The sequence below is a fragment of the Caretta caretta genome, chromosome 2 (genome assembly GCF_965140235.1).
Source record: "Caretta caretta isolate rCarCar2 chromosome 2, rCarCar1.hap1, whole genome shotgun sequence".
Lineage (NCBI taxonomy): Eukaryota > Metazoa > Chordata > Testudines > Cheloniidae > Caretta > Caretta caretta.
In genome coordinates, this window is record NC_134207.1 from 140754946 (window position 1) to 140782161 (window position 27216).

The window sequence follows — 27216 nt, forward strand, 5'->3', positions numbered from 1 at the left end:
GTACGGCCGATGGTTGAAGCTCAGATACAAGAGAGGAATGGCTTTGTAAGTCAGGTAAAGCATCTTGAGAATCAGGCAAAGTCCTATCTGTCCCTCACAGGCTGATAGGATCCACAACTTGGAATCATTTTTGACATGTTTCAGCGGTGGTCAAGGATAGCTGAATTCTTGGAAGTAATAACCTTTTTTCCTCCAATAATAGACTTTTCCTCAGTGATCATTGTCTTCATCACATGCAGACATGTAGACTCGATTTGCTGTCATGTGGTATATTTGTGGTTTGTTTCTACCCTCCCACCCCCCAAAGATCTATAGATCACAGCACGTTAGCCCAACTGTTCAAGGGCCTTTGCTGTATTTATATAAGCAAAACTTCTGCTCTGACTGTGAAATTGGGGCCAGGTTTGATTATGGCTGCCCCAGCACAGGTGTGCCATTAATGGAAGAAGGAGGCAAGGGAGTCTTTACACCTGTCTCCTCTTTGTGCACCTGCACAGGGGAAAGCGAGGATCCCATTGCTTAAGCTCTTTGAGAGCAAGTTATGGGAAAGTAATAGTATGCCTTCAGACACTGCACATATTAAAGAGGGCAGGGATAAAAGTCACACCCTGCATGCATAATAACTGGTGGTCCAAGCCTAGAACTGGGAGAGTGTGTAATATCTCCAAAAAAGAGTAATAGGAACCACTCCGAAGTGTGCACGCACACTACATACCCCTGAAAGCATTCTTCTGCTCCTTCAGTATTGGTGAGGCATAAGGCCTGTGACTGCCACTTGAGTGATAACACATGTACTCAGCTCTTTCCCCTGCTTCTCCCCCACTTTATCCCACCAGGACAGCTCTAGATTTAAAAGGCACCATAGGTCCCATATTTTTAGTTAGAGGTTCTGAAAGAGTAAGAATGCATTAGTTCTTTGAATAAGGATTTTTGAACGGTTTTGTTGTGGATAAAGGCGCATTTGTTTGTTGGGACTTTATCTGTTTCATATGGTTTTAAACTGTGTGTGAGTGTATGCAGTGTGTTTTTAGGGTTGCCAACTTCCTACTCGCACAAAACTGAACGCCCCTGCCCCACCCCTCCTCCGAGGCCCCACTCCTACCCCGCCCCTTCTCTGAGGACCTGCCCTCTGCTCACTCCATCCCCCCTTCCTCTGGTGCTTGCTCTCCCCACCCTCACTCACTCACTCACTCACTCATTTTCACTGGGCTGGGACAGGGGGTTGGGGTGCGGGAGTAGGTGAGGGTTCCAGCTGCAGGTGCGGGCTCTGGGATGGGGCCAAGGATGAGGGGTTTGGGGTGCAGGAGGGGGATCCGGGCTGGGGGGTGGATCCAAGGGATTCAGAGTATGGAAGAAGGCTCCAGGCTGAGTCAGGGGGTTGGGGTCTGGATGGGGGTACGGGCTCTGGGTGGGCGTGCGGGTTCCTGGGTGGGGCCAGAAATGGGGGGTTCAGGGTGAAGGAGGGGGCTCTGGGCTGGAGCAGGGGGTTGAGGTGCGGGGGATAATGGCTCTGGCTGGGGGTGTGGGCTCTGGGGTGGGGCTGGGGATGAGGGGTTTGGGATGCAGGAGGATGCTCCAGGCTGGAACCGAGGGGTTTGGAGTGCAGGAGGGGGATCAGGGCTGGGGCAGGGGTTGGGGAGTGGAAGGGGGGTCAGGGGTGCAGGGTCCCAGTAGCTCTTACCTCAAGCAGCTTCCGGAAGCAGCAGCGTGTCCCCCTTCTGACTTCTACGCGGAGCCATGGACAGGCGACTCTTGATACTGTCCTGTCTGGAGGTGCTGCCCCTGCAGCCTCCATTGGCTGTTGTTCCTTGCCAGTGGGAGCTGCAGAGCCAGTGCTTGGGGTAGGGGCAGTGCGCAGAGCTCCCTGGCTGCCCCGACGCTTAAGAGCCAGAGAGGGGACATGCCACTGCTTCCATGAGCCAAGCAGCATGCGGAGCCACAGCAGGTAGGGAGCCTGCCTTAGCTCCACTGCACCGCCAACCAGACTTTTAATGGGTCAGTCAATAGTGCTGACTGGAGTCACCAGGGTCCCTTTTCTACCGTGTGTTCCGGTTGAAAACCAAACACCTGGCAGCTCTATGTGTGTGTGTGTACACTCCCACACAGTTTTTGGTGGTTGCCTTTAAATTTTAATGTAAAATTAATGCAATAAACCTTGTCACTGTGTGTTGAAAATCAAATATCTATTGCTCAGTGATTTGATTTGTAAGGAATGGAGAGAAAAGCATTAATAATAATGCTTTTAACTATGTCTTACTTTGAGACACATGCAAATAGATTGACTGAGTTTAAGTGCCTGATTAAGTGCTTGATTATGTGGAGAACGCAAAGTTATTGTGAAGCCTAATGGGGGCCCTGTGTTTTCTATGAGCTGGCAACAGCAGCATTTACCTCTGCAGAACTATGTGCTATCATTAAAGTTTTCATTTCACAAAAATTATTTTGTATTTTGTTTCTGGTCCGAAAACTAAACATAAACTAATACAGTGGTGTTTTAATGATTATGGAAGCAACCTGTCTCAGTAGTAATTTTTTGGGGGGTGCAGTCTCTCCAACCTAGTGATAAGCTTTCAAATGTCAACATTATTAACTATTTCAGCAGAACCATTTAACTAATGTGTTTATTAGATCACTATTGGATGCAATGCCAGCTATTAGGACTGATGATAGTAGGAGAAGCTTTTTGCTGTCATGTATATCATGGTGGTATCCAGTAGTTCAAATCTTCCTCCCCCCCAAAAGTCAAGCTGCCTCCACATTTGTCCACTAGGGTGAGGGAAAAGTCAACGTGTCCCCTCCTTCATGCCCAAAAGCTGCCTTCTCAATGCCAAAAATCCAAACTGCCTCTCTCTGCTTCTGAAGTAAGAAAAACCCCACACTACAAGAAGGATGTGGAAAAATTGGAAAGAGTCCAGCAGAGGGCAACAAAAATGATTAGGGGACTGGAACACATGACTTATGAGGAGAGGCTGAGGGAACTGGGGATGTTTAGTCTTCAGAAGAGAAGAATGAGTGGGGATTTGATAGCTGCTTTCAACTACCTGAAAGGGGGTTCCAAAGAGGATGGCTCTAGACTGTTCTCAGTGGTAGCAGATGACAGAACAAGGAGTAATGGTCTCAAGTTGCAGTGGGGGAGATTTAGGTTGGATATTAGGAAAAACTTTTTCACTATGGGGGTGGTGAAACACTGGAATGTGTTACCTAGGGAGGTGGTGGAATCTCCTTCCCCAGAAGTTTTTAAGGTCAGGCTTGACAAAGCCCTGGCTGGGATGATTTAGTCGGGGATTGGTCCTGCTTTGAGCAGGGGTTTGGACTAGATGACCTCCTGAGGTCCCTTCCAACCCTGATATTCTATGATTCTATGAAAATGCAGGCCTAAAGAAAGAATGGCCAGAGCATGGCACAGTATTTTGAATTGCATGACTCCCATTGTCTTCAACTAAATTTGTGTGACTAAAACCCTGAATCGTGCTTTGCGAAAGTATGGGTAGCTCTTAATCCAAATGACCTGTAGGTATAATCAGATACTGCCGTGCTAGAAAGGTACATGCTTAAAAATTAACCGGAAAATATAGTTTTAAAAATACTTATTTCAATATCAACATTTATATTTATTCTGTTTTCTTTAGTATTTTCTGTTTTTAAGTAGCAATTAAGACATCACCTAGACAAGTCATATATATTGGGATCCAAAACCCACTAGTGGCAGACAAATTACAGATCCAGACAAACATGACCTTAAGATAATTTAGTTTTCTGCCTCTGGAGGTTTACACAGCAGCTATCAAAGCAGCATTCTTCCAGAGGAAACTTCCAAGAGCCCCCTGGGGGCCAGATTGTGAACCCCTTATTAAATTGGTGAGCAGTGACTCTCTGGAGTCATCCCAGTGATGCTAATAGAACTATTTGGGAGAGTAAATGCTTTGCAGAGTGAGTATGGGGGTCACAAACTAGCCCTATGAGAAAACAAAATACATCATTGAACAAAGTGTGAGCCACAATTTTGTTTTTCTGAAATCTTTTCTAACTCAAAGAGGGTCCTAAGATTGGGCAAAAGAAAAAAGGGCCCAACTAAGGAAGGATTTTTCAGTGACAAGAGTAGGATTTTATTTTCAAATAAATGAACAGTGCTTTTTTTTTTTTTCAGAAAATGTACCATGTCAGATATTTATTTTTAACTGTTAATTTTAGTTGATGCGCTGGTCATTTCATATTAGTCTAGAGACAAATGTATCTTCTGTAGCTAGGACATGTCTGCTAGCATTACACAGTTCAGGGTAAAAGTTGGACCCTGGATGAAAATGAGTTTTGATCCAATGTTAAGTTCTGGAGTCCTGCTTTTATTGTAATCAAACCAGGCATTCCAAATATTTCTGCAAGTGTAGAGAGAAGCGTAAGTGTATTCTTGAAATTTACATGAACCACGTTAGGAGTAAGCCAAGGGGAGAGAGCTGTCAAAACCAAGACTTTTTATTGTCATTTGTTAGTACTATTTGCTCATAGGCTAAAACAAGGTCAAGTACATCAGTGAGTGCTGCAAAATTTTCATGCATAAAGTGAAGAGAACAAAATTCCTATTCAATAGTTTCAGGCGAGGAAGGAGAAGATTATTTTTTCTCACCTATTGTAGTTTCTAAAATTTTGGCCCAAGCAGAGACATTTGTTTTCTTACAAAACTGAAAATTATTTGGCACTGTTGGGAAATGAAATTCAAAGGTGAAGTTCAGTTTATTGCTCAGTAAGGTCTCAGCTGCATAGAAGTCCCTATCCATTTTCACAATATTTTACATGTCTACTGAATTATATTCTCTGTCAAATAGAATAGTGTCCCTTTCTTCTCAATTTATCCCTGAACTAATTAAAGCATTTTGCCAGTTCCTTTTCTATCATTCCTATAAATGCAGGTGAAGTACAAACCTCTTCTAAAGGAGACATGTACCAGCCATGAAAAATGAAAAGGGAATTATTTTTCTTCCTTCTGAATAGTTTATGTTGGTGGAAATCATGGAAGACAGATGAATTCCCATGGGACTGGCTAGTGGCAAATATAGGATTCATCTTTAAAGTAGGGAAGAAAAGGAGACCCTGGAAATTATGAACAAGTATAAACTGAATTTTAATACCTGAGAAACTGCTAGAACAATTAATCAAGCACCAACAGTAGAGAAAGGCAATTAAGAGCATCTAATCGAACCTATTTGTAAGCATCTAGAAGAAAATAATCAAGTAAATATTAGGTAGCCTGGGATTAATCAAAAACAAATTATGCATGATCAACCAACTGGGGAAAACAGCAGACAGAGTATTTCAGCAAAGGCCTGTGACACATTTTCAAAGAAGATTCTCATATTGGAAACCAGGAATTCTGGCTGTGGCAGAACTACTCTAAGTACTGTAGAGACACAGGAAATATGTAGGGACAGATTAGGAGCAGGGATGTCAAAGGAAATTCATTCTGGGAACATTAAATTAAATATTAGGAAAATTTCTGGCTAAAAAAGAGTTAAATAATGGGACAAACTGCCAAGAGTTGTGGAATCATCATCACTGATGATATTCAGTCTTGAGCATGACACCAATCTTTTAGGAATAGTTCAGAATAATAAAAGAAATTCTACCACAATGCGTGTACTTAATGACGCATTAGGGAACTCTGATAAAACTGGATGAAGTGTTGTCAAGGTTCCTTCCCCACTCTGAACTCTAGGGTACAGATGTGGGGACCTGCATGAAAACCTCCTAAGCTTACTTTTACCAGCTTAGGTTAAAACTTCCCCAAGGTACAAACTATTTTACCCTTTGCCCTTGGACTTCCACTGCCACCACCAAACGTTTATCTGGGTTTATTTATTAGGAAAGCGTTGTTTGGAAACGTCTTTCCCCCCAAAATCCTCCCAACCCTTGCACCCCACTTCCTGGGGAAGGTTTGATAAAAGTCCTCATCAATTTGCATAGGTGACCACAGACCCAGACCAAGACCCCTTGGATCTTAAGAACAATGAAAAAAAACATTCAGTTCTTGAAAAGAAGAATTTTAACAGAAGTAAAAAGTAAAAAAGAATCACCTCTGTAAAATCAGGATGGTAAATACTTTACAGGGTAATCAGATTCCAAACATAGAGAATCCCTCTAGGCAAAACCTTAAGTTACAAAAAGACACACAGACAGGAATATCCATTCTATTCAGCACAGTTTAATTTCTCAGCCATTTAAAGAAATCATAATCTAACGCATATCTAGCTAGATTACTTACTAAATTCTAAGACTCCATTTCTGTTCTGTCCCCAGCAAAAGCATCACACAGACAGACCCTTTGTTTTTCCCTCCCCCCAGCTTTTGAAAGTATCTTGTCTCCTCATTGGTCATTTTGGTCAGGTGCCAGCGAGGTTATCCTAGCTTCTTAACCCTTTACAGGTGAGAGGATTTTTTCCTCTGGCCAGGAGGGATTTTAAAGGTGTTTACCCTTCCCTTTATATTTATGACAAAAGTGTGTGTGTGTGTGTGTGTGTTTCTAGCCTTATGTTTAAAATATACTCTCAAAATGTGCTTTTTTCCCATTTCCAACTGGGGGGAAAAATCGTAGGAATTCAGAAATGCAGTGTTGCCAGCTCTCCTGCCATTTTATTGTGAGTCTTTCAATATTTGGTGTTTTTCTCAAAGTTCCAGCTGGTGAAGCACACTGATTTTGTGAGAATCTAAGCTTACTTTGTTTTTTTAAATGAAAGCGTCTATCACTTATGGCTAGAGAAAAGCGTGAAGATGTGACCCAAGTGCATTTAAAGACGAGTAGACAAATAAAGAGAACCATTATTTATTTTTATTTAAAATCTCCTGGCTTTTTAAGCCACTATCCTGATTTTTAGGGACTCATGACTTTTGAACACATGGGATTGGCCTTACTGAAAGTGTAGAGTTTTACTAGTTTGGCTAAGAAAAGCTGTGTTCACCGAGGAAAACAGCAAATGGTTCCACTCATAAATACTTCTGAAAATATATTTTTGACTCCAACTAGTCACAGGAAAAATGGATTATTTAATATTTCCCTCAGCCCTACTCCTTTCCCTCCTATGTTGTGTTCCTTTCTCTTAGGGATGGAGTCAGTCTCCTGAACCTCCTGTTCCTCCTTTCTTTCCCATTTCCTATTCTCTTTACAGTCTTATGCTTTTCTCTCTGAGTGCGCTCCTCTCCCTCCTCTTTAATCTGTTCATCTTTCCAACTCTCTCCCCGCCTTCTTTCCTTGAATCCCAAAAGCATTCCACTCCCAATAGGGTTGCCAGGTGTCCAGTTTTTGGCCGGAATGTCCAGTTGAAAAGGGACCCTGGTGGCTCCAGTCAGCACTGCTGACTAGGCTGTTAAAAGTCCAGGTGGTGGGCTGGTGGGCTCCCTACCTGGCTGTGTATGGCTCCCATAAGCGACAACATGTCCCTCCAGCTCCTAGGTGTAGGGGCAGCCAGGGTGGCTCGACACGCTGCCCCCACCCCATGCACCAGCTCTGCAGCTCCTATTGGCCAGAAACTGCAGGGAATGGGAACTGCGGGGACGGCACCTGCACACGGAGGCAACACACACCGCACAGAACCGTCTGGCCATCCCTATGTGTAGGAGCCAAGGGACATGTCACTGTTTCCAGGGAGCCGCCGCGGTAAGCACCACCCAGAGCCTGCACCCCAAGCCCCTGCCCCATTCTGGAGCCCCCTCCCACACCCAAACTCCCTCCCAGAGCCCGCACCCTCTGCCGCACCCCAGCCCGGAGCCCGCTCCCACACCCTGTACCCCTCATTTCTGGCCCCACCCCAGAACCGGCACCCCAGTCCACAGCCTGTACCCCCTCCCACACCGCAATCCCCTGCCTCAGCCCAGAGCCCCTTCCCACACTCTGAAACCCTTGGTACCATCTGCCAGCCCAGAGCCCCCTCCTACAACGCAAACCCCTCCTCCCCAGCCATACCTCAGGGCCTGTACCCCAACCTCTTGCCTGAGCCCAGAGCCCCCTCCCGCACCCTAAACGCCTCATTTCTGGGCCCACCTTGCAGCCTGCACCCCCATTCAGAGACAGCACCCCCTCTTGTGCCCAAGCCTGGTAAAAATGAGCGAGAGAGTGACGGTGGGAAGGAGAGTGAGCAATAGAGGGAGGGGGAGATGGAGTGAGCAGAGGGCAGGGCCTTGGACAAAACATGGTGCAGGGGGGGGCAAGGGTGCTCGGTTTTGTGCAATAGAAAGTTGGCAACCCTAACTCCCAACCTTCCTGATCTGATCCCCAGGAACTTCTCCCTTGGTACGAGAGGTGACATGTTAACTCATCTCCCACCGTTAACACCAGGGCCGTCCCTATCCATATGCAAAGTACACAGCTGGGTAGGGCACCAGGAAATTTGGGGCACCAAATTTCCTTGTGACCTGCCCAGCTGTGTGCTGCTCCAGCCCCTGTCCCGCCTCTTCCTCATGGCCCCTGCCCCTGCTCCTCCCCAACCCCGCCCCCACTCCACCCCTTCCCCAAAGCCTCTGCCCCTCCCCGCCCCTGCTCCGCCCCAGCCCCACCCCCACTCCCCTGAGGACTGAAGCAGGGCCAGGCCTGCACTCACCAGCGACGGGAAGCAGCAAACAGGCCTCAGCCGTGCCGCCAATGCGTGCTGTGGGGAGGTTCTCCCCTGCTCCCCAAGCCAGCCTCTCCCCCCCCCCCCACTGTGGAGGCCTGGGGCCCCACACACACACTCCTGTGAGGGGGCTGCGTAGAGCCCCAAAATAGCTAGGGATGGCCCTTGTTAACACCATTAATGAGCACTGTAGACAAGTGAACTCACTTCCTGCAGGCACTGGGTTAAAGGTAATGTGCTCTCAGAGATGTGCAGAGCAACTACTGAGCATGGCATTACATTCATAAGTGAGGTGACTTTGATACAGCAAGACATTACATGCCAGAGACACGAAGTGTCAAGCCAGGGGTTTGATAGGGAAGTGTTTTTAAAAAAACAAAACAAAAAAACACCACTGCCGCCACCACAGTATAAAATGGTGCTCGTGAACATGCTGTTTTTAGTTCTGTGTATTAAGAAGAGAAAGGTTTTCCTTTGAAATGGGAAGATAGTATGTGTTGCCTTTTCAGAAGCATTTTTTCTTTCAGATACAATATACTTTCTGCAGAAAGTGTTTATTGCCACAAAGATATGTTTTGTTTTAAAGACGGGAAAGATTTCTTGTACGGGATTAATTACATACAGTAGTGGGTGTTCGGTTCTGTCCACCAATTCTCCCTTCAAGGCCTGTTTAAATGGGTCAGGAAGTAGGTGGAAGGTTGGCATTCAATTGACTTGCAGATCACACAGCCCAGTCATTAAGAGTAGCTTATTTAGCCTAAAGATTGGACATGCAGAAGCACCGTAATAAAAACCACCTGTTGAGTGCTTGACTTGGTAGGTTAATTGCTTTGACAATGAAAAGTATGGCTGAATAATAAAAACCAAATTACGTTGTGAGGGCATTTGATGGAAAGATCAAGATCCAAGAACTTTAGCCATATTTAACTGGGTGGCGTTTATTTAATTACAATATGCATTGAAAGTAAGATTAATGGTTAAGTACTAAAGCTATGGGACCAAATTTGCTGGTGATGTAAATTGGCCTTCATCCATTGATTTCAATAGCCAGTTTACACCAGCAGACAATTTGGCCCAAAGGTTCTGATTAAATATGTTGATATCCTCAGTAGTGATTGCTAGAAACATCAGCAATATTTGGCAGACTATTACTAGCCTGAAAAACTGAGAAGAAAAAATAACAAAAGGGAATGATGATACTTGATACTGTGAACGCATAATAGGAAGGCTTCTTTTTTGTAAAACTCCTTCTTTTAGTGAATTTAGAGCAGTCATACAATATGTTGCATTTTCCTATCAACTTAAAGTGACCAAGAAAGCATTCAGCTATCACTCTACTCACTCAAAATTGCAGCCAAGAATTATGTGAGGTACTACACGTATTTGAGATAATTAGGTTTCATTTTATTAACTGGTGTTACTAAAACAGACTGATTTTATAGGCACTAAAATCTAACAATGAGAAGTCATAAATAGTATTGTTTTAGATAAATATGTTTCTTTCATTACTAACTAGTAGTGAAGTTGAGTCTCTGTGTTATGTCTCTCCACCACACACACCTTTTGTTTGTATTATTTAAGTTTGTAGGGTATTGCAGAACTTTTATTTTTATCAGTTGTCTTAGGCGTCACTGCCATGGAAACCTCAAATGAACCAAAAAGTATATAGATAATGACCAGAATATATTATTGTATTGCTCTAAAATATTTAGTAATGAAAGCTACATGTACCCTGTTTACTGTATATATACAGGCTGCACTGGCTACCTAGAGTTAAGCAATTGGAACTCAATGTCGAATTCAAGGGTATTATACAAACACCTTAAATCAATAGCTGTCACACTGTCATCAACTGTTGGTCCACTGATGGTCCTCAGAGTGCTTGCTGGCTATGCACGTGAAACTGGCTGTTCTTCTTTGCTTATAGCATTACTATAGAGCAGTGTTTCCTAAACTTGGGATGCCGCTTGTTCAGGGAAAGCCCCTGGTGGGCCGGGCTGGTTTGTTTACCTGCCGCATCCGCAGGTTCCGCCGATCGCGGCTCCCACTGGCCGTGGTTCGCCGCTCCATGCCAATGGGAGCTGTGGGAAGCAGTGGCCAGTATGTCCCTCGGCCTGCGCCGCTTCCCGCAGCCCCCATTGGCCTGCAGCGGTGAACCATGGCCAGTGGGAGCCGCGATCGGCCAAACCTGTGGACGCGGCAGGTAAACAAACCAGCCCGGCCCACCAGGGGCTTTCCCTGAAGAAGCGACGTCCCAAGTTTGGGAAACGCTGCTATAGAGGATTATGCTCTTCTTCAGAATGTTAAAACTCAATGGTTATAACGTATTTAGGAAAGTTTGAGTGGTCAAAAGGGGAGAGGGAGTGGCATTCTACGTCAAAAACGGCATTACCTGTTTCTGAGTCACTGATAACTCAGAGGAAAATGATCTTGTATGATTATAGATCAATGTCCTGACAGATAAAGCAAAAGAAGGGTTACTAGCTTGTGTTAGCTATATAGACCTCCAAATCACACTACAGAATAGGAACACTGCTTCCTTACACAACTACCCACAATAGTAGTAGGGAGAAAATCCTGCATGATCAGGGGGGACTTCAATTTGAGTGACATATGCTGGCAGTCTCATGCTACTAGTACTAAAATATTCTTGGAATTTCTAAACTTTATAGATGACAATTTCTAACTTTAAAAGTGTTGCAGCTATAATAGACCTTTTCCTAACAAATAAAGAGGAACAGATCACAGAACTGAAACTGTATGGTATCTTGGGTGCAAGTGACCATGACATGTTCACATTTATAATGTGCAAACAGATTAAAGTTCAGACCAGTAGAATATATACTTGGTGCTTTAATAGAGCCAATTTCACAAAGCTGAAAACAATTATAAGTCAAATCAGCTGGGAGGAAGTATTTAATCAGAAAAATGTGAATGATAATTGGGAATCATTTAAGAACACCTTACTAGATGTCCAAAAAGCCACAATCCCACAGCTGAGGAAGAAGGTTGAACTAGTTAAAAAACAGCCTGGTTTAGAGGGAAAGTGAAGGCAGCTGTAATATATATATATATATATATATATATATATATAACAGATAAAAGAAAGGGGAATTTGATAGTAGTGAGTATAAATCAGAAGTTAGGAATTGTAGAAAATTGATAAGGAAGCCAAGGGATGCAAGGAGAAATCTATGGCCAGCAAAGTGAAGGACAATAAGATGGAGCTTTTAAAATATATTCGGAACAAAAAATCCTGGCCACTGTATTGGTCCGTTATTAGAAGGAAAAGGTAGAATTATCGATAATAATGCAGAAAAGGCAGAGATGTTCAATAAATATTTCTTTTCTATATTTCAGGAAAAAACAGATAATGCAGTCTCATCATATGGTGATGATGATTTTCTTTCCATTCCACTTGTATCTATGGAGGCTGTTAAACAGAAGCCACTAAAATCGGACATTTTTTAAATCATCAGGTCCAGATTTCACATTCCTGGGATGCAATCCAGACCAGTGAGGGGTTATGTCACCTCCTGCCCCATATCCTTGGGTTCCTCACAGGGCTGGCCTTAGGGGAAATGACACCCTGGGTGAACTTGTATTTTGTGCCCCTGACCCCCACAGCCACCCATTGCCCTATCCTGCCCCCCATGACCTCTAGGCCCTGATACCTCCCCCCATTGCTTAATTTCTATGGAAGGAGGTGCCAAGGTTCAGCCCCAGCACAAATTAAGCACTGGTTGGGTGGCCGGAGATTTGCGGCTGCTGGCTGGGTGCTGGGTGCCCAGCTCTGAAGGCAACACCACTGCCAGCAGCAGTGCAGAAGTAGGGGTGGCAATACACCATATACTGTGCCACCCTTACTTCTGTGCTGTTGCTGCAGCTTGTCCATGCCTGATGCTCTGCCTGTGGCTCAAGGTGGGTTCCGCGCTGTCGCACAGGGGCTGTTGCTGGAGCCCCCAGCCATACTGTAGACCTCTGGCCACTCCTGGCTCACCAGGAGTGCCATTTCAAATTTGGGGGGAGGGAAGAGCAACTTTAACTGTGATTCCAGGGGCTACTTAGACATCTGAAAACTCAAGGGTATTTTTTGCAAACAACAACTTAGAAATTAGCTGCCAGGAGCACTGTATCTAATTCTATATAAAGAAAGAAAAATATATACAGACACCTATTAAAGCCATATTTTAAGTATAAGTAAACTTAGAACAATCAGGAGGCAATACAGCAAGATATTCCCAATCCCAAGCCTTCTGGTATCAGTTCTGGAGCTTTAACACAGATATCAGAAACACAAGTTTGGTAGAGATAACTGAAAATATATAAAATCTGCTTAAAATCTGCTTACTTTCTCTAACAGACACACTGTGTGTTACTGCCATTATCTACTTTATTTTAGTCAATTGTTTTTCACTCCACCAAAACATATTTATTTAATTTTAACATATGCAATTAAGGGGTTCTCTCTCTTTTATTAAGAACAAGAATTTATTTTTCTAATTATTTTGGCATTTACGTTTTCCGATCACAATCATGGATGTAACTCACTAACATTTGACTCCACCATTACTATTAGTATCTGACTTGAAGCCACATTTATTTTTATATTAATTTTAAGTTATTTTACAGATATAACTAAAAATGCAATTTGAAAATAAGCAACTTTCATGTGCATAGTGTCTAATATTATGTCTGTAGCTTAGTTTGTTTTAAACTGGCACTGCTAAGGTGAGTACAAGCTAAATTTACTTTTGAGAAAGGTACTATTATTTGATTGTGCCAATTTAAATAATGAACGACAAAGAAAAATATGGTAATAAAAGTAACAATGATAATTACTCCAGCCAGGGCAGGTTAGGTATTTTAGAATTCACTATTTAAATAATTAAATTTAAGCGTAAGAGAAATAAAATTATGAAATGCATAGACCAGTCAAAAAACTAAAAAAACAGCATTGTAATCAGTAATGAACTTTGAAAGAATAAAATTACAGAGATATATGTGCATTGCGCATTTGACAAGAAGTACTAAGAAGTAAAACAAGAATCCCAAGAATGCCAAGAAGGCCAATAGCATTTTGGGATGTATAAGTAGGGGCATTGCCAGCAGATCGAGGGACGTGATCGTTCCCCTCTATTCGACACTGGTGAGGCCTCATCTGGAGTATTGTGTCCAGTTTTGGGCCCCACACTACAAGGAGGATGTGGAAAAATTGGAAAGAGTTCAGCGGAGGGCAACAAAAATGATTAGGGGACTGGAACACACGACTTATGAGGAGAGGCTGAGGGAACTGGGAATGTTTAGTCTACGGAAGAGAAGAGTGAGGGGGGATTTGATAGCTGCTTTCAACTACCTGAACATCAACATCCAAAGAGGATGGCTCTAGACTGTTCTCGGTGGTAGCAGATGACAGAACAAGGAGTAATGGTCTCAAGTTGCAGTGGGGGAGATTTAGGTTGGATATTAGGAAAAACTTTTTCAGTAGGAGGATGGTGAAACACTGGAATGCGTTACCTAGGGAGGTGGTGGAATCTCCTTCCTTAGAAGTTTTTAAGGTCAGGCTTGACAAAGCCCTGGCTGGGATGATTTAATTGGGGATTGTTCCTGCTTTGAGCAAGGGGTTGGACTAGATGACCTGCTGAGGTCCCTTCCAACCCTGATTTTCTATGATTCTATGAATCCAAGTGTGTGTGAGAAGAGGGAGAGAGAAAGAGAGAGAGAGAGTGTGTTGGGAGGATTGTGTGTGTGTGTGTGTGTTTTGGGGGAGTGTGTGTGTGCCTGTGTGTCTCAGTGTGTTGTCTCTTTAAGCAGAGCACTCACCAGTTTCAACACTTGTTCAGACAGCAACAGCCACCTGCAGCACCCACTCCTTACCCAGAGGCAGCAGCACAGACAGGCTCCTCCCTGTCTCACTACCCCATTTAGTGGAGATGGGTACATAGGCAGAGGGACACCCTGACATCAGCCCCCCACGCTTTGCGCAGTAGACAGGAGGCAGGCTCCCAGTCCTGAGCAGTTTGGCCAGGAGCGGCTCCACGGCAGGAGAGAGGGGGCAGGAGTGAGGGGGAAACCCCTGTTCCAGAGAGTTATCTGGCTGGTCTTTCAGCTGCCCCCTCTGAAGCTCAGATCATCAGTCCACCCTCTCCAAACTCTGCTGCTCACCTGCCTGGCTGCCTCCATAAGCCCAGCTGGCTCTCAGCAGGACAGGTGAGAGATACCACACAGCACAACTCTGAGCTGCACACGGCGCCCCCCCACCGAGTGCAGCGCCCTGGGCAGTAGCCTCCCTCGCTGACCCCTAAGGCTGGTCCTAGTTCCTCACCATGCTTTGCTGTTGTAGTTCCCAACCTGTAGTTCCCACACTCACAGTCGCAAATTTCCCCAAAAATGAGAGTTCTGCACTGCCCAGCCCTCTCCTCATTAGTTCAGTTATTAAAGATCCATTGCCCCATAAAAGGTCAATATTCAATAGTTTGCTAATTTAAGTGGAGTTACCAAACAGTTCAGTTTAAACACAACACTGGATTAGTTTAGAGTAAAAATAGTATATTTAACTACAAAGAGATAGATTTTAAGTGACTAGAAACATAAAAGCAGCAAAGAGTCCTGTGGCACCTTATAGACTAACAGACATATTGGAGCATAAGCTTTCGTGAGTGAACACCCACTTCGTCAGATGCATCCCACAAAGTGGGTGTTCACCTACGAAAGCTTATGCTCCAATATGTCTGTTAGTCTATAAGGTGCCACAGGACTCTTTGCTGCTTTTACAGATCCAGACTAACACGGCTACCCCTCTGATACTAGAAATATAAAATATTCAAGTCAGACATGGGTACTTCCTAGTAGCTAAAACTTAACAAGCTACACTTCGTTCAAGATAAAATCCTTACCACCTATTCCCAGCAACAGGGCTGACCAAATTCTTAAGTCAAAGGGCTGGTTCGTTTGTTGTCTTCGGTAAACAAGAGAGAGAGAGAGAGAGCACACTTGGGGTTTTCTGTTCCTTTCTTTTGTAGTCCAGTTAACCTTTGAAGTGGATTCATCTGAGAGTTACCCCTCAAAGCAAAGTTTACTCAAGCAGTAAAGAAGGCTACACAGAGTATGGTAGTGAAGGAGCTCCATATCCTTTCTTCTAATCTGGGTTTGCTGAAATGAAAATTTCCTTTATTGCCTGTCAGCTCTTCTTGCTGCTGTCTTGAGGACCCTGTTTACTACTTATATGTAAATTGAGTTTAACACACATTCCTTTGTTTACGATAGATCTGTTTAATAACTTTTGTCTAGTCAGGGCTGTGTGGTTTTGAACATGTGCTCATAACATCATACAGGGGGATTTTGTGACTTTACATATAATGTTGCTACATACATTTGTGACATACTGGGGCACAATCCAGACTAGTGGGAGGGGGGCTGTGTCATCCCTGCCCTTCAACGTTGGATGCTTCATGATGCCTTGCTATGGTAGCTCCCACCTGGGACGCTCAGTATGCAAGCCACATCCTGCGTGTCTGTGTGTAACTGCAGCCTGCCACCTACATCCTGGCCCCCATCAGCCTTGGTTATACTGCAGGGTGACCCGAACACAACTTCGGCCCTGGATCTTCCCACAGAACTACATGTCCTATACTTCCCAGCCCTCTCCTGGACAGTACAAAGTTCATTATTCCTTTAAGGGAATAATATACCAATCAGCTTATTACTTTAAGTAGTTACCCAAACACTTCAATTTAAATACAGTAGATTTGATAACATCTATCTCTTTGTAGTTAATAAACAGTTTTAAGTGAGTGTGAATTAAAAGTCAGAAATGGTTACAAGTAAAATAAAGATAAAACACTTGCTAGCATTTACTTAAAAACTGCCTTATTTGCAAAGCAAAGTTTCCTACCATAAGCTCCAGCAGCTTAGTGACCGAACAATCAGGTGAGGACCCCTCCCCAAAAATCCAATGGCAATTTCGTTTTGTCTTCTCAGGTGCAGAGAATGAGGTGGGCAGGAAAAGCATACCTTAGGATGTTTGTCCCTCCTTTTTATAGTTTCAGTCCCTGTCTTGAAAAACATTTCCAGCTGACACCCAGGAGCCAGAGTCTATATGGAAGGATATTCCCTGCTGCTTTTTTTCACCTGTTTGAACTTTCTTTGTTTTCCCTCCCTACTTGATGACTCACTTTACTGCTTAAATAAAAATTAAGGCAATCACACATTCCTTGCTTTGTTTAGGACAGACCTGACTTTTGCCTTAGCAGGGCTGTGAGGTTTAACGACATCCTACAGGGAAATCTTATAACTTCACGTACAATGTTGCCACACATATTTTATCAGGACAATACTGACCAGCAAATTATAAGTTTTCAAATGATACCTTACAAGGCATACGTTGTACAAAGATTATTACAGTAGCGTGTAGGGTGTGAATACAGGGATGTATTCTGCCACAACATTTCATCATGATATTGTTGACCAGTGAGTTATTAATTTTTAATTGATCTCTCACAAGGCACATAATCTAGTGTGTAATGTGGAATTTCATATATGGTAATTATTATTATTATTATTAATTTTTATCAAATAACAAATCAGAGAAGGAGGTGTTGATAAAAGATAGGGTGTCATCTTGGCTATAAAAACAGTGTACTGAGACTTAAGTCTTTGCCTTTGTTTGTGTGCATGTAGCCAATTCATTGGCCTATTTTATCCTCAACAGATCTCTGGGGTTAGTGTGGCATTCTGTACCTATGCTGACATAGACCTGTTCCTTGTATTTGAACTTGAAGTTAGAAGTGGTTTTTCTCTGCTACAACAAGCAATGATTGTTTGCTTTGCTAGGCTTGTGAGGTAACCTGTGGGCCTGGTTGGTGGTCCTCAAATAACCTTACATAAATGGGGAATTGTCATGGAGTGGGTCTGTTTACAATGGGTTCCAGCAGGCACTGGTTCTTTGCCCTATGCTGTTTAGCAAATTTATCAGTGACATGGAAGAAGACATAAAATCATCACTGGTAAAGTTTGCAAGTGACCAAAAAATTGGGGAAGTGGTAAATAATGAAGAGGATAGTTCACTGATTCAGAGTGATCTAGATTACTTGGTAAACTGAGCACAAGCAAACAATATGTGTTTTAATACGGCTAAATGTAAATGTATACATCTGGGAATAAAGAGTATAGGCCACACTTACAGAATGGGGGAGCAGTGCCTCTGAAAAAAGATTTCATGGTGTGGGGTGGTTAATTAGCTGAACATGAGCTCCCATTGTGACTCTGTGACCAAAAGAGCAAATGCAATCCTGGGGTGCATAAACAGGGGAATCATGAGTAGGATTAGAGAGATTATTTGACCTCTGTTTTGGCACTTGTGCTGGAATCTTGTATCCAGTTCTGGAGTCAAAAATTAAATGGAGGGTATTGATAAATTGGAGAGGGTTCAGAGAAGAGCCACAAAAATAATTAAAGGATTAGAAAAAATAGTGACAGACTCAAGGAGCTTAATTAATTTAGCTTAACAAAAAAAAGGTTAAGTGATGACTTGATTACAGTCTATAAGTACTTACATGGGGAACAAATATTTAACAATGGGCTTTTCAGTCCCCCAGTGAAAGGCATAACACGATCCAGTGGCTGGAAGTTGAAGCTAGACAAACTCAGACTGAAAATAAGTCATACATTTTTAATGGTGAGATCAAGTGGGCACTTCCCTAGGGCACACTGGGGACTGGATTGGGCTGAGCCTCCCCTGCTCCCAGAGTGGGGGATCAGTCTGGGGTCCCATTCCCCAGGACATTTTGGGGGATTGCTCCCCTCTACCCCTGGGCCCACTCTGCACTCACCTGACTTGCCAGCTCCAGCACCCTTTGCTCCTGCTCTCCCAGCTCATCCTGAACCCAGTAACTGAGTCCTCACTCACTGCCACTGGCTACCCCTGCCAGGGGAGGGTACTAGCATGCTGGGACCCACAGAGTGATTCCTCTCAAGCATAGGGCAGGGAGGGAGGATTTGCAAATTCCCCAACCCTAGGCAGAGGCATCAGGGATCATTTACAAAGTGGATGTCCTCTTACTTGCCGTCCTGGATGGGGGTTTCTGCTCTGCCCCTCCAAGACTGCAGCCTTCCCCACATCTTGTGCCTGCAGGGATCCAGTGTCACTGGCCATGCAGGACGCTGCTCCACTATCATGACCCCACTCCCTCACTCACTGTCGCCAGCCAGCAATATGGGAGCTGTCTCCAGGCAAGAACTGTTCAGCAACGGGATGGTCTCCCCCGTGGCCAGGGCTTGTCCTCCTCATTGCAGTCCTGGCCAGGAGTCTGTATGTACCAGGCCACAACAACTGCAGCGTTCAACACACCTAGTGCCCTTTGTCTTCTTGGGCTACTTGGCTGTGCAGGGAGCCCCCTCCAACTTCACTGTATCAGTGGTGGGAGAAAGGCCCCTGCAGCGCCACTGTCAGAGCCATCCTTAACTGCTGCAGCAGCCTCACCAAGCCATGGTTTCCATGGCCCTCATAAAGTGGCTCCTGGTTGTGGTGAATTGCCATGGTAACAAGATAGCTTCATGAGGCTCCATTACGTAGACCCCAGTTTGAGCCTCACCTCCAGCAGCATTACATTCTGGCATTATGTTTACACTTATGGAGAGGAGAGAGTGAATAACCTGACAGATTACAAGCTCTTCTTGTGTGCTTAGTTATGTTAACTTTTTAATATATATATGCTTAACTATCCTAATAATATATATATGCATACTTACACATATATAAAATGTGGCTTTGGGGATTGAGAATTAGCTTCTGAATTCTTTGGTTAGGCTGTGCCTCATTTGCCTGGACTGATGGAGCCGCCCTGGTCTGGTAAATTGAAACTGTTTCAGCTCAGTAGCTGGTCTAAGCACTTCCTGGCGTGAAGAAACTGCTTGTTATTTTGCCCCATTTGGTCCAAAATGGTCCAAGTTTGGTGATGTTCCAGGCATGTTACAAAAGACATCTGTCTGAGTAGGGTTTTTGGAGATGGCTGACATGCTTCCCACAAAAATAAAGGAGTGAAAAATGAGGCTTTTTAGGTGGCTGACTGAGTTCCTATTAAGATGATTACTTTAATGCTGCTGGGATTTTACTGCATTATTATTGATGTGCTAGGCTTGGATAGGCATCTTTTTAATTAGTTTAAATCTAAATAAATTTAAAAAATGAAACATTAAAATATATAAATATTTTCCTACTGTCACTTTTCCTAGTGTAACTGACCTGCTGATACTGCAGCAATTATTTATCTTTTTTGAGCCCAAGAAAGGGGAAGAAACCGTGAGGAGGATGTATTTTAGTTGAATTCTTTTTGTGTCTGCCCCTCCGCAGAGAGTAAGGAAGGACAACTTAGGTAGAGGGGCCCAGAGATATCTAGAGGAAGGGTGTGGTAGTTACTGGACATGTTCAGTAGCTGTTTCTGAATCTGGCAGAGGGTTTCCAATGAGGGCAAGCAGTATTGCCGGTTCCACACATTCCCCATCTGATTGCTGAGCCAATTGGAGCTTAGGGAGGAAAGGTGATAAATAACAGGAGATTGAGATAACTCTGTAGGCTCAGCAGCCATTCCATGAAGGGCCAAGAGATACATCTGCTGCACGGGCTGCAGTCCAATACCTATAACACTGGATACAGGCTACAGATTCCCTATCTTGTTAGAAACCAAGGAGGCAGTCAGCTCTTAGCTTAGGGACTAGAATTGCTGTTGACTGTAACGGTCTTCCAACTGTTGTTTTGCTGAGGAGCTTCTGGAGTGTTTGGAAGGGAACTGAGGGGCTGCCCCATTCTCCTCAGGCTCTGGAGAGTCCACATGACATGCCTATATTCTGAGGCCACACTAGAGAGAATTAGAAATCATCTCTATGAGAAGATCAGAGGGCAATGTGTTTGATTGTGTGTACTGAAGTACACAAATGTATGTTTTTGCTGGAAACCTTGCATTGAACTATATGTAGCAGCAACAAAGTGGGGTTTGCTGCCCAATAGCCTTGTTTAAGAAGTTATACAAAAACATTCCAAATACTGTTTGCAACTGTTTGTGGATGTATTAAGGTGCAGGAGAAAGAAGGCATGTAATGGTGTTACACATAATATTAGCTCAGAACCCTCTTACCCATTATACATGTATGCAATTACTAAAGCTGTCACAGAGATGTTAGGGGATTATGAACAGAGTAGGGCAATTAATGGATTTTTTGGTTCACTGGCAATTCCAAAAAGTCAGGAAAAAAAATTCAGGTCATACTGAACATTCAATTTTTCAAAATATTTTAGCAAATCAAAAAAAGTAAAAAATACACATTTGTGTTGGATCGAAACAAAAAGTTTTGTTTTGAACTGACCTGAAATTTAATTTTGAGTTCAGTGATTTTTAGAAAAGCAAAGAAATAGAGTCACAAAAATGGGGCAAATAAGGGCCTCCCTTATAACCCACTGGTGAGGGTGTTCTCCTGGGGTGTAGGAGACACAGGTTCAATTCTACCTTCTTCCTGATGTAGAGAAGGGATTTTAACATGGGTCTCTCATATTAGTAGGGTGTCTTAGCCATTGTGATATGGTAGCATAGGCTCTCTCAGTCTTTTCTGTTGAAGCTGTTCCATTCTTTATAGATTAAATAGTCATTGGAGCTCACTTGAATTTGGGTCTTCCCCAGCCTTTTGAGTCATTCTTTCACTCTTTCCCTGGCCCAGTGACTATTCATTGGCATCATGAATGTATTAAATGGGGAGGAGCTATGTATGCTATCAAGTTAAAAATGGCTTCTTGTCACTGTGACAGCAGAATCAATTGGGACTGTATGGGGTGCATATAAATGGGAAGTTATGCTTGTTGGGGAGCACAATTAATTACAAGGCTGTTTTGGAGGGATTATCAATGGGTACAGATTTAATGTTTCAATGAGAGAATGAATTGGTGCTGTAGGAGGGCCGAACTGACTTTCAGAAGAGAGAGAGGATGAAAGAATGGGCAAAGCTGGGAAAGATGATAACGGGGATCTATCCCTCAGTCTCTCCCATCCTCTCAATCTCTCCTATTTAAATCCATTCTCTCCTCTCTGGAAGTTTTGTCTCCTCTTCCCCTGTTTTATAATAGGATGGAAGATAAAGTGGATTGAAAAGGGTTTGGAGGGAGAGAGCACTTTACAGCTTTACACAAGGAGAAGAGCAAGCAACTCGCTCTCCATTTCTATAATACAGAATGAAAGTACATAGGGATCGTGTAGGATTTTCCATCTCCTCTCCCTTGGTGCAGGCAGTGGTTATGGGGAGTAGTGAAAAAGGAGTTGTCATAAACCACCACAACATTGGGACCCTTGCCCACACCAAGCAAGAAGAGCTGAAAGGCTCTGCACCATCGCAGTATGATGCAGTTAAAAAAAAAAAAAATCCCATTCTGGGTGCATTAAACAGAAGTGTCAACTGTGAGACACAGGAGGTAATTGTTCCACTCTACTTGGCACTGGTGAGGCCTCAGCTGGAGTACTGTGTCAAGTTTTGCGCATCACGCATTAGAAAAATGTGGACAAATTGGAGACAGCCCAGAGGAAAGCAACAAAAATTATAAAAGGTTTAGAAAACCTGACCTATGAGGAAAGGTTAAAAAAAGTGGCCATATTTAGCCTTGAGAAAAGAAGTCTGAGTAGGAACCTAATAAGTTTTCAAATATGTTAAGGGCTATTATAAAGAGGACAGTGATCAACTGTTCTCCATGTCCACTGAAGGTAGCACAAGAAGTACTGGCCTAATCTTTAGCAAGGGAGTTTTAGGTTAGATATTAGGAAAAACTTCCTAACTATAAGGGTAGTTAAGTACTGGAATAGCTTACCTAGGGATGTTGTAGAATATCCGTCGCTGGAGTTTTTTAAGAACAGGCTAGACAAAATATTTGTCGGGATGGTCTAGGTTTACTTGCTCCTGCCTCAATGTGGGGGGATGGATGAGGTGAACTGTCAAGGTCCCTTACAGCCATGTATTTCTATTATTCTGTGATCGCTTACACACATTTGTGGAAATCTGAATGTGATTTTTGTCAGCTGATATTGTCAAGTATGTATTTTGTATACACACACATATATTAATAATAATATTTGTTTGAGTATTAAGCCATAGTGCCATTGCGTAGTTTTAGTTATCTTTGTGTAAAATGGGTTCAGAAGCCTTCAGGCAAAAGCACAAAATAAACAAAAAAATATTATAATGAGTTGGTTTTAAATATCTCTATGTAGAACAATTTTTAGTGAACAAGATTGATGCAGTAATGTTCTCTGAAAATGAGAGACAGAGAGAAGCAAACACTTGTGCAAAATGAAAAATAAAAAGAGTGGATGAAAGCAACAGATTACCATTTCTGAGGAATACCAACTGTTTCACATTGCGCTTTGATAATATTTTTATTCTAGGTTACACTATTCAGGAGGGTGAAGAGCCCACACTATTGAAGATGCTCTTTCCAACCCCAACAGATTTCTTTACACTTTTGAAAACCCTCTACACTTTTCAAAGTTTGAAAAAAAGGGTGTAGGGTTGAGGAGGAGGTTGAAAACGTTTTCCTGAAAAAAATAAAATAAAATCTCACTCCTAAGAGAAAGGAACAATCCCTCCACAAATTCTAGTAGCCTTAGATTCTTTCAGTCCAGGAATGGTCCAGAATGTACCTAAGATTGGCATCCTTCCAGCTCTAAAATCATCTAAGATGACCAACTGTTTCTAATTTGTTCCCCTCTATGTTATGTTTCCTTACCTCGTTCACAACCATTCTCATTACTTGCTCATCTGAAACAATGATATAGGAAGTACAAGAGGAAAAAAACCTCTTTTAAATGAGTGTTAATGATGAGAATATTTTGCTACAGAAATCGAATGACAAAGTTGGGAAAACATTGACTCTCCTTACTGTTGTCTTGTAGGAATGTCAGCTCTGCTGGAGAGGAGGCCCGCAGAAGAATGAGGGAGTGTGATGGACTTACTGATGCATTGTTATACGTGATTCAGTCTGCTCTTGGGAGCAGTGAAATTGATAGCAAGGTTTGTCATCTTTGTCTTTGTAGAAGTGGAAAAGCAAGGAATAAAAAAGGAGATTTAAAAATATATATGGGGATTGCACTGGGTACATGAGCAGGGCAGAATTTGGCCCTTAATCTCTTTGACTTTCTTTCTATTGAGCAGTGTTTCCATATACTGTATATGACTGCTCTGGAATTATATTTGTATATGTACTGTATAGTGTGTTCTCTTTCTCTCTCTCTCTCTCTCTCTCTCTCTCTCCTCTTTTTTTAAATTATTAGGAAAAAATAAATGAAACTTTGGCTTGAGAAAGGCACCAATGCATGAAGCTCTGTGAAAACTTCCACACGCAGCTCTGCAAATTTATTTCTGAGGTGCTGTGCCATGTGTTTATGAGCTACCCTAACAGCTATGCAGTGGTTTTTATGAGGTGGACCGTGAGGAAGTACAGTGGCTGCCATTACAAATCAACATTTGCAAACAGATACTACACAGTTACCAATTTTACTTCATATTCTAAATAGAAAGTGGAACTGTGGATACACCTATGTGATAAATATTTGTGAATGGTATTTTTTTTTAATACCAGCCACTGTAGGCTGGCACCAAAATACTAGGGCTGTCGATTAATTGCAGTTAACTCAAGCAATTAAATCAAAAAAATTAATTGTGATTAATCACAGTTTTAATCTCACCGTTAAACAATGCATCCGATGAAGTGAGCTGTAGCTCACGAAAGCTTATGCTCAAATAAATTGGTTAGTCTCTAAGGTGCCACAAGTACTCCTGTTCTTTTTTTGTTAAACAATAGAATACCAATTGCAATTTATTAAATATTTTTGGATATTTGTCTACATTTTCAAATATATTGATTTCAATTACAACACAGAATACAAAGTGTATAGTGCTCACATTATATTACTATTTTTATTACAAATGTTTGCACTGTAAAAATGATGAACAAAAGAAATAGTATTTTCAATTCACCTCATACAAGTACTGTACTATAATCTCTTTATCATGAAAGTGCAACTTACAAATGTAGTTTTTGTTTTTGTTATATAACTGCACTCAAAAACAAAACAGTGTAAAACTTTAAAGCCTACAAGTCTGCTCAGTCCTACTTCTTGCTCAGCCAATTGCTCAGACAAACAAGCTTGTTTACATTTATAGGAGATAATGCTGCCTGCTTCTTAATTACAATGTTACCTGAAAGTGAGAACAGGCTTTTGCATGACACTTTTGTAGCCAGTATTGCAAGGTATTTACATGCCAGATATGCTAAACATTCATACGCCCCTTCATGCTTCAGCCACCATTCCAGAGGACATGCTTCCATGCTAACGACGCTCATTAGAAAAATAATGCGTTAATTAAATTTGTTACTGAATTCATTGTGGGAGAATTGTACATCTCCTGCTCTGTTTTACCCCCATTCTGCCATATATTTCATATTATAGCAATCTCAGTTGATGACCCAGCACATGTTGTTCATTTTAAGAACACTTTCACTGCAGATTTGACAAAAGGCAAAGAAGGTACCAATGTGAAATTTCTAAAGATAGATACAGCACTTGACCCAAGGTTTAAGAATCTTCCTTCCAAAATCTGAGAGGTATGAGGTATGGAGAATGCTTTCAGAAGTCTTAAAAGAGCAACGCTCTGATTCAGAAACAACAGAACCCGAACCACCAAAAAAGAAAGTCAGCCTTCTGCTGGTAGCATCTGACGCAGATGATGAAAATGAACTTGTATTGATCCACACTGCTTTGGATTGTTATCGAGCAGAATCCATCATCAGCATGGATACATATCCTCTGGAATGGTGGTTGAAGCATGGAGGGACATAGGAATCTTTAGCGCATCTGGCATGTAAATATCTTGCGATGCTGGCTACAACAGTGCCGTGTGAACACCTCTTCTCATTTTCAGGTGACACTGTAAACAAGAAGTGGGCAGCATTATCTCCTGCAAATGTAAACAAATTTGTTTGTCTGAGCGATCGGCTGAACAAGAAGTAGGACTGAGTGGACTTCTAGGCTCCAAAGTTTACATTGTTTTATTTCTGAATGCAGGGTTTTTTGTACATAATTCTACATTTGTAAGTTCAACTTTCATGATAAAGAGATTGCACTACAGTACTTATAATGGGGGAACTGAAAAATACTATTTTTTGTTTTTTACAGTGCAAATATTTGTAATCAAAAATCAATATAAAGTGAGCACTGTACACTTTGTCTTCTATGTTGTAACTTAAATCAATATATTTGAAAATGTAGAAAACATCCAAAAATATTTAAATAAATGGTATTGTATTATTGTTTAACAGCATGATTAATCACGATTAATTTTTTAATTGCTTGACAGCCCTACAAAATACTTGTTTCGTTTTATATGTACAGTAACTAGGAGATTAATACAATTCTTCAGAGATGAAAGGTACTACTTAATAGTTCTACTTAATAATTAAAAGAACTCCAAATAATTGCCAATTAAAAAATTTGTGATTGTGAAATCAGTATTACGGGGAAGGGAAGTGTTTTAAATTCTGTGACATGTTATTGATTATTTCACATTTCAAGACAGTGGTTGCAAGCACTAACACAGAAATGCCAGTTGTATCTAACATTAGTTTCAAGTACATTTCACAGTTCATGCATGCTGTGAAGTGCTTGTAGGTGTACCTTTTGGATTTTCAGATTGCTAATCTGAGCAAAGTGCGTGGACTTTTCCTATAGATTCAGTAGAGAAATATGGAATCTGTGAAAGAATCTATGCTCCATGCTATCTTGTATGCATGCTTGTGGTAATCTACAATCAATTTACCATTAGTAAACGTTTTTATGGAAGTGATTAGTGAAGAAGCCCATCCACTAGCATCGAGAAAACCAGCAGCTGTGCAGTACCTGTATAGTGCCATTTTAATAATAAATAATATATCCACCAGAGCAATTGAAGTGGAGTCCTTCCTTCCAAAGGCCACTAAGCAGGAGTAGAGCTATTCTGAATCCTATATTACCAGCCAAAGGTTGACAGTAAATTCTGCAGTTCTAGAGCCTACCTCTTAGTAAAGGAAGGTCCAGGGGACCTGCAGAACTTCAGCCCCACTCCTGCCCCCAAACCTCCATGTATGACAGTGCGTAACAAACCCCCATGGAACTGGGCCCCATGCTACTCAATTGGTATGCATCGTCTGCAAAGAACTGATTAAGAAAAGTACTGGTTATAGTCTGCCGTTCAATAATGGCACAAAGTAGCTGCTAGTAGTACTAATTGTATCCCTACTTACACTGTTTATACCACCCCCCATGTACTCCATGGGAGGGTGGAGCCAAGATTTAGGATTTTGTATGTACTGATTTATTTAAAGAGCATTTCAGTTTTCCTTTGAAAGGTAAGCAGGTTAACCATGTTTTCAGTCCCCCAAGAAATGAAGGACATATTTTTCTGACTAGACATTGGCAAACCAAATTAGAGAAAATAAGAACTAGCCTTCAACCAAAGTCCAAATCAAATTCGTTTTTGAGATTTGAAGTTCTGTTAAATTTTCCCCATCATTTTTTTCTATAATGGGCCCCACTCCACTTCCAGATTCCAACTA

At 42.3% G+C, this 27216-nt stretch overlaps 1 protein-coding gene across 10 annotated transcripts in view; it reads left to right on the forward strand.

The window, feature by feature from the left end:
- CTNND2 (catenin delta 2) overlaps positions 1 to 27216 on the forward strand; it is a 1183649-nt gene that overhangs the window by 1023520 nt on the left and 132913 nt on the right. For all 10 annotated transcript variants that reach the window (XM_048839596.2, XM_048839594.2, XM_048839597.2 and 7 more), the window contains one exon: positions 23519 to 23636. In XM_048839596.2, coding sequence (XP_048695553.2) covers positions 23519 to 23636 — 118 coding nt within the window. The remainder of the gene's footprint in view (positions 1 to 23518; positions 23637 to 27216) is intronic.